This window comes from Cibotium barometz, chromosome 11 (assembly GCF_041138505.1).
Source record: "Cibotium barometz isolate CiBa-2024 chromosome 11, ASM4113850v1, whole genome shotgun sequence".
Taxonomy (NCBI): Eukaryota; Viridiplantae; Streptophyta; class Polypodiopsida; order Cyatheales; family Cibotiaceae; genus Cibotium; species Cibotium barometz.
The window spans coordinates 54133619-54145690 of NC_141056.1; the positions used below are offsets into that span (position 1 = coordinate 54133619).

The window sequence follows — 12072 nt, forward strand, 5'->3', positions numbered from 1 at the left end:
ATTTTTCCAAGAAGGTCTAGGTCTTTTTCCTGTCCCAGAAAGCTCAGACATTTACAAAGTTCAAAGACTATGTTGCTATGGTGGAGTCCGACACTAGCATCAAAGTCGTCAAAGTACGCTCCAACAATGGTGGTGAGTTTACTTCTCGAGCATTCACTGACTTTTGTACTTCCCACGACATACAGAGACAATTTTCTACTCCCCACACTCCTCAACAAAACAGACTAGTAGAACAGAAGATCAAGACCGTGGTTGAGATGGCTCAATCTCTTCTTTCTCATTCTCAGCTTCCTCAAAAGTTTTGAGCTAAAGTAGTTAACACTGTTGTGTACATCATTAACCGTTCCCCCACAAAGACGATCTGTCACATGCACTCTGCACTCAGTGCATGGTGACAAACTAGCTCATCATCAGCAGTGCAACAGCTGTACAGTATTAGAACCCAGTAGGATGATATTTGTCGTATGCCGTGACCCCATTGTACATCCTCAATCTAGGATAAGTCAGGCACGAGCTACGTAGGTCATTCCTCAGCCTTAGCGGGTCACTCAATCAGTCAAGTCCCTTAACCCACTTGGAGAGAATCATTCATGCATGTAGAGTCCGTAGAAGCCTTAGGATTTGCATCAGAAAGCACTCTGCATCCTGCATAATATGCATTCATATGCCTGTGCATCATTTAGAACATCCCAAAAGCCTTAGGAAATTTATTAGGATTTATCTAGTATTTTTTTCATATTTTTTGGTATTTATTTAGCATTTATTGTCATTTATAAATATAAACTTTATTAAATAATGACCAACCTCTAGTTAGTATAAATAGGCTTGCATAGGACTTAGTTTCTCATTCAGTCTTCAGTGAGCTAGGCACTTTCATCCTCAGCCTTAGGAGCATCCCCGCCTCGGCCCTAGACTAATCCAGCCCTATTGGAGCATCTGCGTTTGCTTCTCCAACCAAGAGGTCTTGCGTTTTGCTTCCAATCAGCATCTACAGCGGTCCAAGCATACTACAGTCCTTGCAGAGCTAGGCGCAGCCATTCAGGACATAGGCACCTGTTTTCAGCACCTTTTCAAGCCCCAATTCAGCAGGCATCTCTGCGTTTCTGCATAGTACACAGCCGCCTGCAGTCCTCCACAGTCCCCCAAAACAGCAAACAGTCCTGCGTTTTTTCTGTCCAGCATCAGCACAGCCCTGCGTTTATAGTTCCACAGCAGTCCTACCTTGCGTTTTCAATCCGACAACAGTTCTACAGCAGCTCCTCCGCCTATATGCATCATCCATACATGCTACAGCCCTCTGGTGAAGGTAACACAGCATTTACAGCATTCTAACATAGCTTAGAACAATCCACCGCCTTCTTTTCTCAGCCTCAGGTGTGCAGCCCTTCCTCATGCCCTTGGGAAGAGGGCATAGGCTCGAGATCAGTTCATCGAGGTGTTTCTACAACCGTGTACAGTTCAGCCAGGCTTTCGATCCTCCGAGATCTTGTGTTTGGCTTATCTACAGTCCACAGTCATTCTCTCTAAAGTAATAAAGCAAATACTATCTCGTTATCGGGATAGGGGGCCCTTCAGTGGGTAATTTGGGACCCAATCTGGTGTACAGTTCTCATATGTCTCTCTCTCATCTCTTTAAAGTTTGAAGTATTAAAGTGGATTGCTAAACCCACGAAACTCAGGATACAGAAGACGGTGTGAGCATTTGTGTGACATGATCTTCCAATATAAAGACTTCCGCTACATATCACACAATCAATGGGAAGACTCCAGAGGAGGCATATTTTGGGAGAAAACCGTCAGTTTCTCATTTCCATGTCTTTGGATGTGATGCTCGTGTTCATGTTCCCGATTCTCATCAGACAAAGTTTGACCCCAAATCCACCAAATTTCAAAATGATATTCGTCGGCTACAGCGAACACTCCAAAGCCTTCCAGCTTTGGGATCCCAACAAAGAGAAAGTTATATTATCTCGAGACGTGCGCTTTGATGAAAGCCCAGAGATTTTCAAATCCCCGAAATCACCAGCAGCTTCATCAACACCTTCCTTAGTTCCACCCTCACCATTGGTTCTTACCTCTCCTCCGCCTCCACCGAGTACCTCTCTCTCCGCGGTGGCTTCACTCTACATTGTAGAATTCTCAAGTCCCTTTTCCGACCATTTATCAATCTGTGATTGCTCCATCCAGATTGAGGAGATCTGCCCAATTACAAACTTAAAGTGCTTCATGCTTAAAGTTAATTTTGCATTGGTGACTTCCTTGATGCATCATGCGGAGCCTTCTACACAAGAGGAGGCCTTACAAATTCCTAAGTAGCGACTTGCGATGGAGGCGGAAATGGATGCCATTAACAGAAATCACACATGGGAACTTGTTCCCCACCCTTCTCATTAGGAAGGTTATTGACATCAAATGGACTTGTAAAGTGAAGTTTCTTGCCGAAGGTTCACTTGAGAAATATAAAGCCCACTTGGTGGCTAAGGGCTATGCCCAGAGGAAGGCCAGGACTTCTCAAAGACTTTGGCTCCCACCGCCACGTTTACCACCATTCGCACTATTCTTGCCATTGCTACTCACTTCTCTTGGCCCATCTTTCAAATGGATGTCAAGTCCGCCTTTCTCAATGGGGACCTTCAGGAGGAAATATATGTTGAACAACCCCTTGGATTCATCCGCGATGGTTTCGAGGACCATGTTTATCTTTTGCGGAAAGCTCTTTCTAGCCTTAAACAAGCTCCCAGGGCATGGTACCAAAAGATCGATGCTTTCTTTCTCTCTCATTCCTTTGAGAGAACTCTTGGAGACAGTAACAACCTTTACGTTTTGATAGAGGAGGATCACATTGTGATTATCATTCTATATGTCGATGATCTTATTCTCATTGGATCCGACCCCAACTGCACCGCTATGATTATGGATCTTCTGAGTCATACCTTTGAGATGGCAAACTGCAAGGATAAATACTGTTGGCTGCAGTAAAGGTTAATCAAAACAACTCTACTAGGGCTCAGGGCTATAATATTGATTGTTGGAGTTTGAAAGCTAACAGGCCTTCACAAATCTGTGCAACCCGTCTTGCTAGCACTTGGGACATACAAGCAGATACTTATGTGTGTCATCACCATGCTGACAAGGGCCTAAAAGTAAGGTTTTTCCTGGGATAAGCTCCATTCAGCCACCCAAACCACACCGGCATATACTACTTTTCACTACCACTTTCTCTTCCACCAATATCACTTTGGCTGCTAATGACACAGATGTGAGGAATATGAACACATACAGGCTAGGTACATGTTGCGGGAGGTTACATCACCATACATCACTATTCACATCATCTGAAGAGCAAACTTTCACCTACTAATCTTAGCTAAACTTTAAACTACTAATCTTAACTCGCCATGTTAGAGGTCTTTGTTGCATCCATGTAGCTATGTACACTTATCCGTATGCATTCCATCTAGCATATGCAGAGTCATGCATTACAATGAAAGATGCCCTTTGCAGAATCAATATGCGGCACTAAGCATTCCATTGAGCTTATGCAGAGTTTTGCGTCAGCGTTCTGCTGAGCTTTTGAGCTGCGATGGCTAGAAAGAGCGGTACCTTCTTCAACGCGTGGTTCTTGCGATGGCTGAGATTGATCAAGCCCGGGCCGTTCCAAGACTCCAGCTCCGCCTGTCCTTCCCAATCTGGCCTCCATGAGGCACTGTGCGCTGGCTCTGTATGAAGCTCCTTTGTGCCGGACATGGCAATACAGCCCCTGCTGCTGTTGATGTCTACAGACCCGCAAAGGAGGAGGAGGAAAAGCCTTAACAGTTTGGCGGGTGCTGCTGGTTTTGTTATCGTGGGAGAGTGGTAATGATGGTAATATCGTAGGCAGCGCTGCGCAGTACGTGGCACTGCTGGTTCTCAAAGCCATTGATTGTAACTCGCTCGCTCGCTCTTGCTTTGCAGAAACAGAAACTTCCTTACCGCCATTGTCACTTTATATAAGGTTGCACGAGCGAATTCACCATTTTGTTTTGTTTTTTTTTTCCCCCAAGGTACAGGAAATTTTAGAAACACACACCCAGCCTCCTTGAGGTGAAGGCGGCCCCGCCGGGAGGATGAGGGCTGGTGAACCCATCGTACATGCTTATAATCAACCCATCAAGGGTAGGTACTTAACGAGGCCCCCAAGACTTGAACACAAGACCTTGGGAGTAGAGACCAACGCTCTACCAGATGAGCTAGCACTCGTTGGTAATTCACCATTTTGTTGGTGCTGTATATTCACAAAATTGTGTTATCACCATTAATTAATGCCCTACCCGGCATTAATTAACGGGCGCAACTAAGGTTCTTCCTCTTCGCTGTCAGCCTCCCTGTACGTGCTTGCCTCTTTCTCTCTCTGACAGCCTCCTCATGCGTGCGTCCCTCTCTTTCTCTCTTTCTCTCCATCTATCTCTCCCCCCTCCTCCCTGACTCTCCCTCTACGCGCTGTTAGGTATTTTTTGGTAATATTTTCTTGGCATATGTACACACTCATGCATGGCATTTACAAATAAAGGATGTCCATCTCCACCCAGGGGCCAAAGGGGGTATAAGGCCACATGTGAACGGATCTAACAAAAATATGCAATGTGTACAGTTAGTTATTGGTTTACCTGGATAAATAATAAATGGAAGAAGTGAGAGATAAGAATCAGTTTCACAAGACAGGTTTTAGCACTATCATGTATGGACAAGGTTGTTGACAAATAAGGTGAGCATGCAAAGCATTATTTTAAAAAAACTGGATAGGGACCTATTAGAGGAGGTCAGCTACAGTACCAGTCCTTGGCATTTCATGGGAAACAAGGGTATGTGTGGTGCAAAGTCTTCCTTGAATGAAAGAGTCACCTTGGGATTTAATACAAGGCTTGCTAAGAATAGAAGGTGGCCTTGGATTGCCTTAAAAAATTCTTCAATTTGCCTCAATTTCAAAGGGGCGCCGTGTGAAGGTGGGGGAGCTCTCTGACATGCCTTGGAATTTTATGAAAAATAAAAGGTTCTTTGGTTGAATGGGCAGTGCACGTTGGTGTATAAAGAGGAGGGGAGCGCAGCTGAAAGGGATGGGAGATGGTATTCGCAGCTTAAAAGCTCTAGTGCAGATTATGGGCTTGGAGGAGCGAAGCTGTAGTGTAGGAGGTGTTAGGGAGAGCTGCGTAGCTGTAGTCGCAGAGAGCTGCGCAGAGTATGAATGCAGAGAAGGTGTGTAGGGAAGCTGCGCAGCCCATGTATGAGAGATAGCTTGCGTTCTGTAGCTCTCAGAGAGAGGCGTAGCTGATGTGTGTTGAGGGAGTACTCGCAGCTCTAATGAAAAAAGAGTGCAGCCCATGAGCGTGGAAGCTACGGGTTCTGTAGCGCTTGTGTTTGTAGAGTGTGGGAGAGCTCAGCTCTAAAGGAGCTGCGCTGCTCTCTCCATCCGTGTGTAGGAGGGCTCTCGGAATTTCCAGTGGAGGGGAGTATCCCATGTGCGGGAGAGCGGTGTGTTCAGTATCTCTCATAAAGAGGAGTTGCTGCAATTTTTATGGGTGTGTGGGAGTGTCTCCAGCTCTGAGATTTTCAGAGAGCTGCAGAGATGCGTAGAATGTTCTCAGAGTTCCAGTGTGTGAGTGGGAGAGCTGCAGCCCACGAGTGTAAATGAGAGCTGCGCAATCCAGGATTATAAGGGTGTGGAAGAGCTTGTAGGTTTCAGTATGTGAAGGGGAATTGTAATTCTAATAATCATTGAGAGTGCAGCCCATGTGAGTAAGGGAAGAAGCGTAGCCTTTGTGTGAGTAGGCACCGTCTTCAAGGTGTGAAAGCCGTGTGTTTTTTTTTCCTTATGAGTAAGAAGCTGCCTTCTGTGTTTGAGAGAGAAAGGGGATGAGCTCGTTTTCTTTGAAGAGAAGTACCTTCAGAACAGCCCACGGCACTCCAGTTTGGGAGAGGAGGAGAAGCTGCAACGCTACTTGTATGAATAAAGAGAAGGTGCCACGCCTTGAGAGTGCGGATCTCTGTCATGATGACAGCCCATGCAATGTAAGTGACGGCTGGCCAGCTTTTGTGTTCTCTTTTCTTTTGTGAAATAACTCCTATATATATGAGGAATCACCAGTTTGTGGCATTGGAAAACCCATGTACATGATAACCAAGTCTCTGATTTTGTGGGAAGCTCATGTGTATGAGAAAGACAGCCTTCTGGTTTTGTTTGAGAGAACATGTATGAATGGTGGTGTGCTTCTTCAACAAACAGACTGAAGACCATAAAGTGATTGCGTCTCCAGCCACACACTGTTTGCCAGGTTGGGAGAATTGAAGTTACTTACTGATATTGTCTTTTCTTGGGAAACTGAAGTTTTGCATAAAGCTCATATTTGATGGAATGTAACCTTGTCTATGGCAAGTGGTTCTCTCACCATTTCTCTGTGGTGATCATTTTGCTTACGGCCGTGAGCCTATTTCATAATAAGGGTGCACCCCTATATGCATATGTATCAATTGAGTAAAGGGTGGCAGATGTTGATGTGCCCATCTCCCCTTGCATGTCTTGATCAAATGTATGTAGGTTTCCCCAGTTGCTTGGAAAATTGAATGAGGGTAGAGACAAGTCTCATGCTTGAGATGTTAAATATTGTGTCAGCTCACTGAGTAGTTGACTGGTGCCCCTTTTTCTTGATGTTGGTGTGTACTCCAAACTGTGGAAAGGCATTGCTATAGAGGTGTTCCGTGTTTCTCCGCCTCCCTTCACAGTTTTTGGTGCCCCCACTGAGGAGCATTCCAAGAGCCTTCAGTTTACAAGACTGAAAACATGTGCATGTGATTAATCTCAGTGAATGACTGCTATACCAGGACAGTTGTGTGACAGATGCCTTCTAAAATTATGCTATATTAGTTTGATTTGACAGCCAGCTGAAGAATGGTTTGCATGCTGAAATTCTTGGGATTGGTGCCGTTTCACAGTTGATGTGTTGCCTAAAAATTCTGGTAGAATTGGGAAATTAGCCAATCGTGCCTCTTGGGAGTTGGATGGCCACTCTCAATGGATAATCACAATGGACCTCAATTTACTCCTTTCCATTTTACCCAAAGAATTCAGATAAATGTTCATGTGGACAGAAAAATTTTCTTTCAACAGCGTATGGCATATATGTTTGGGCCAGAAAGACTGAGGGAAATATTGGAGTCTCCTTTGCCGGTGGTAATTCCAATGATTAACTATGCAAATTCGTTTGATGTGCATGTGTTCATCCTCTTCTAAACCGGAAGTGTTTTGAAGTTTTTTTTCTGAGAATTGATTTAGTAAAGGGTTTTGTTTCTGCATCTGTGTCAAAAGGGTTTTTTTGGGTAGCAATGGCTTTCCCGTATCCAGAGTTTCATGGAAAAAATGATGAGAATGTGGAAGAGTTCTTAGAAAACATGGAAGTTGCATGTATAAGCAACCATATCCAGATACCCGCTCAAATGTTACGCCTTTTGCAAATCTGTTTGAAGGGTGATGCACGGAGCTGGTGTAAGGGTTATGAGGAGGAGTTGCAGAGGGCTGATCCACCTATGCCATTGACATGGGATAATGTCCGACAGGCTTTAACAGCACAGTTTGTGAAGGTGAAAGATCCAGACAAAGTTTGGCATGAAATACAGGAATTGAGACAAAGAAAAGCGGAGCCCATTGATGATTACATCAAGAAGTTTTCCATATTATGGGAGAACTTGTGTCAAGCCTTGCAGCCACAGGTGCCCCCACCAGATATGATGAAGAAGGATCGGTTCTTGGTTGGCCTCAAGGAAAACCTGCGTTGGAGGGTAGAATTGAAGAAGCCAAGAACATATGAGAATGCATTGGAGGTGGCAAGGAACAAAGAGTGGAAATTGAATAGACTAACTCAATTGGGAGTAAGCTCACTGCCTATGGTGTCAGAGATGAAGCAAATGGATTCCATGCAAAGTCGGGTTCCAGAGGAGGTGCATCCGGCAGATGCGGTTTCAGTAACTACTCAAGTTGTGCCAGCAATGGTCACTACTGCAGCACAAGATGATGAGCTGAGGCAGGACTTGAGGCAAGTGGTTGATTTGATGAAGAATCTTAGCCTAAATATGTTAAGCAATGTGGGAAATAATCGAGGTCGTATGAGGCTTGCAAATCAGCCAGGAGGTGAAGGACAACCAAAGAATGGTTTGGGTGGACAGAATAACGGCAGGGGTTGGAGGCAGTTGCCCACATGCTATAACTGTGGAGAACTTGGCCACATCAGCCCACAATGTGATAAACCACCGAGAATGGGTGGAGATATGTATCCATTGCCTGCACAGTTGCCAAACCGGTCAAATGATTATGGCATAGAGATTAAGGGTGAGGCAGGACCTAGTGGATTGACCAAGGAGGACAAGGGAAAGACAAAAGTGTTAAGTGTGGTCACCTTGGAGAAGGCAGCAATGTTGGGAGATACATTAGTAATGCCTATTGGGAAGAGAACCACAGAGGATAAAGAAGGAAGAAATGAAGCAGGTCCCAGTAGGAAGAAAGGGAAGAGTCATGAGGGTGAAGATGTGAAAGCTAAAAGGAAAAGGAGAGCCCGCCGAAAATTTCACGTCTCAGATTTTCCACTAGGGGAAGGGCAGGATAGCTATGACTTGAAACAGGACCTGAGCAATAGGAAGGCAGACGTGACCTTTGGACAACTAGTGGAAATGATACCGAAGTTGAAGCGCCAATGGAAGAAACTAGTTAGCCCGCTGGGGAAGGAACCCAACAGAGGGTCAGTAAGAGTGTTGGCCATTGATGAGTCTTCAGACATCTGTCCCATAGTGGATGTTTGGCACAAGAGGAAGAATCTTGGGCAGGGATACGTGGATGGTGGTGCACAAATTTGTGTAATCACTCAAACATGTGTAGAAAATATGGGCCTGACAATAGAAGGAGTCTCAGGATTCCGCATACGACTGGCAAACCATCAAAAGATCAAGTGTTTAGGGGTAGTGAAGAGCTTGGAAATCGAAGCCTATGCAGTCAAAACGGTAGTGGATTTTCATGTAATGCCAGCAGGATTAGGGGCTTATCCTATCATCCTTGGAAGACCATGGCTACGCGCAGTGCGGGCCGTTCAAGATTGGAGACACGGTACAATCAGCTTATATGGGGAGACAGGGGGCAAAAGATTATTTGACATGAGTAGCAGGAAGCCACTAGATGAAGATTATGAAGAAGGGGAGAGTCTAAGTAGTGAGGAGTCTTCCACTGTGTCAGATGAAGACAGTAGCACCACCACTAGTAGTGAGGGAGAGGTAAATGTGGCATTTCTGATGGTGGACAGGATCTTTGAACAGACCAGCATGGTCGCATCCATGAAGGGAATTGAAGATGAGTCTAAGGGCCCATATGAGGTGATTTAAGAGCTAATGCAACCCCAGGTGAAGCCACACGAGAAACACGAATTGATGGCCAGGATGATTAGCACAGATCTCTCAGTCGTGGAGAAGGAGAAGTATTTAAAGATGTTGTCAACATATCCAGATTTATTCATCACATCGTATGAAGAAGTTCGGGGCTTCAAAGGGGAAGATCTGCACATAGAGCTAAAGGAAGGAGCCAAGCCAGTACGTCAAAGATTAAGGAGAATGGGTCCAGAACAGATGAAGGCTTTGCGAGAAGAGGTGGACAAACTACTAAAGGCTGGTTTCATATGCCCTGTGGAGACAACAGAGTGGGTAAGCCCAGTCGTGGTCACCCCAAAAAAAGACGGAAAATGGAGGGTTTGTGTGGATTTCAAACCTTTGAATGCAGCTACAAAGAAGGATCCATACCCACTACCTTTCATTGATCAAATCCTGGATTCAGTGGCGGGTCATGAAAGATACAGTGTGTGTGATGGGTTTTCAGGCTATTTCCAGTTGAAAATTGCTCCAGAGGATCAGAAGAAAACTACTTTCATTACGCCATGGGGCTGCTTTTGCTATACAGTACTACCATTTGGGCTAACAAATGGTTCGGCTCACTACCAAAAGAGAGCAAATTGGGCGCTTCTGCCATTCATTGGAAAATGTGTACAGGATTTCATTGATGATTTTTGTGTCTACAGCACACGCATGGATCACTGTAAGAAGCTGGAGATGGTGTTGGAACGATATAATGATTGTGGTGGCCAACTCAATCCCAAGAAGTGTTTCTTTGCAAAACCAAGGGTAAAATTGTTGGGTCATATGGTGTCAGAAAATGGCATTGAGGCTGATCCAGACAAGGTCAAGGCAATCATGCTTCTTCCTTCTCCAGAGTCTACAAAACAGTTGGCAACATTCATTCAGAAGGTAAAGTACATGTCAAGATTCATTTCATTGTCCTCATAGCTTTTATATCCATTACAACAGGTGGCAAAGCACGATCCTTTGCAATGGGATGACAAGTGTGAAGAGGAGTTTCGGAGAGTCAAAGAAGTCTTGGGGGAGATGACAGCGGTACAGGCTCCAAATTGGGAACATGTTTTTTATGTGAATCCTTCAATAGGAGAGGATGCTATTGGTGCTATGTTGCTGCAAAAAGGGAAGGGGAGCCAATATATGCACCCTGTCTATTGTGAATCCTTCAATAGGAGAGGATGCTATTGGTGCTATGTTGCTGCAAAAAGGGAAGGGGAGCCAATATATGCACCCTGTCTATTGTGCTAGTAGGGTAAAGTCAGTAGCAGAGAGGGGATTGTCAGAAATAGAGTTGGTAATGGTAAGTGTGGTGTTTGCTTGCCGACGGTTTCGCCAATATCTTTTGACAAAGCCATTTGTATTCCTAACTAGTTACACATTCTTGCCTCAGCTCATCAATGGTGTAAACATGTCTAAGGCAGTGAAAAAGTGGGTGATTGAATTGCAGGAGTTTGAGTTCTCTTTCTTGGTGGAAGAAAGCAATAGAGCTACTTTGGCAGACTTGTTAACTTATAAGGAAAACCCTCTACTTGTCAAAGAGGAAAGTGTTAGAAAGGTAGAAAGTGTGGCAGAAGTAAGCAATGCTCATGTTTTGTTCTTTGATGGTTCATACAGGAAGAGCCATGATGCAGCTTCTGGTGGTATAGCTCTTTATGACCAGCAAGGTAAGCTGATTTGTAAAAAGGGATTCAAAGTTGATGCTCATACTAACAATGAAGCAGAGTATTCTACATTGGAAGCAGGGCTAAACATTTGCATTAAGCATGGTGTAAAGAGACTATGCATAAGAGGTGATTCTCTACTGGTGGTAAAGCAAATACTAGGAGCATGGAAGAGCAAAAACCCTGCATTGAGGAACAAATGTTTCAAGATCAAGAGCTTGTTGAAGGAGTTTGAAGCATGGGGCATTCGGCATGTGGAGCGTTCTCTTAATACAGAAGCACATGAAGCAGCACAAGGAATGATTGGCGAGCTATATATATTAAAAGCAGATCTGCCACTTTATCTGGGTCGTGAAAGTCTGACACTGGAAGAAGAGTTTTTGTTGAGAGGAGTCATTCCCCAGGACATTGAGAAGGCAAAGAAATATGGGTTTGTACGCAGAGCTTGTAAATACAAGCTCATTGGTGACACCTTATACATGCAAGGGGCTGACTTGGTGTTAAGGCGTGTACCATGGAAGGAAGAGCTGTACAAAGTGCTTGAGGAGAATCATGAAGGAGCATGCGGTGGCCACTTTGCATTTAAAATCACATTGCACAAAATCTTACAGGAAGGTTACATATGGCCAAGTATACAAAAAGATGTGCATCACTGGTGTAGCTCATGCAAGAGGTGCCAGGCATTTGGGAAACGAGTTTTAAAACCAGAGTTGCGCAAGACAATCTTGGCCTTTGACATTTTTGAGAAGTGGGGAATTGATGCAGTAGGACCCTTACCCATTACCAGCAGGGGGAAGAGTTATATTTTGACAGCTGTGGATTATCTTTCCAGGTGGGCAGAAGCTAGAGCAGTGAAGCAAATTACTGCAAGAGATGTTGCAAAGTTTGTTTATGAAGACATCTGCTGTAAATTTGGGGTACCCTTGGAGCTTCTTTCTGATCAAGGGCCTGGTTTTAGAGCTGACTTGCTAGAATACTTGTGTGCCAAAATGCG

The 12072-nt window shown here is 44.6% G+C and overlaps 1 protein-coding gene across 2 annotated transcripts in view; it reads right to left on the bottom strand.

Moving 5' to 3' along the window:
• The window catches only part of LOC147634338 (ATP-dependent Clp protease adapter protein CLPS2, chloroplastic-like), a 33212-nt gene extending 29200 nt beyond the window's left edge, over nt 1-4012 (bottom strand). Inside the window, exon 1 of one of the 2 annotated variants that reach the window (XM_086805485.1) lies at nt 3604-4012. In XM_086805485.1, coding sequence (XP_086661611.1) covers nt 3604-3919 — 316 coding nt within the window. In that variant the 5' untranslated portion in view covers nt 3920-4012. The remainder of the gene's footprint in view (nt 1-3603) is intronic. The other variant, XM_086805484.1, reaches the window with a different exon arrangement.
• Nucleotides 4013-12072: the final 8060 nt, after the last annotated feature.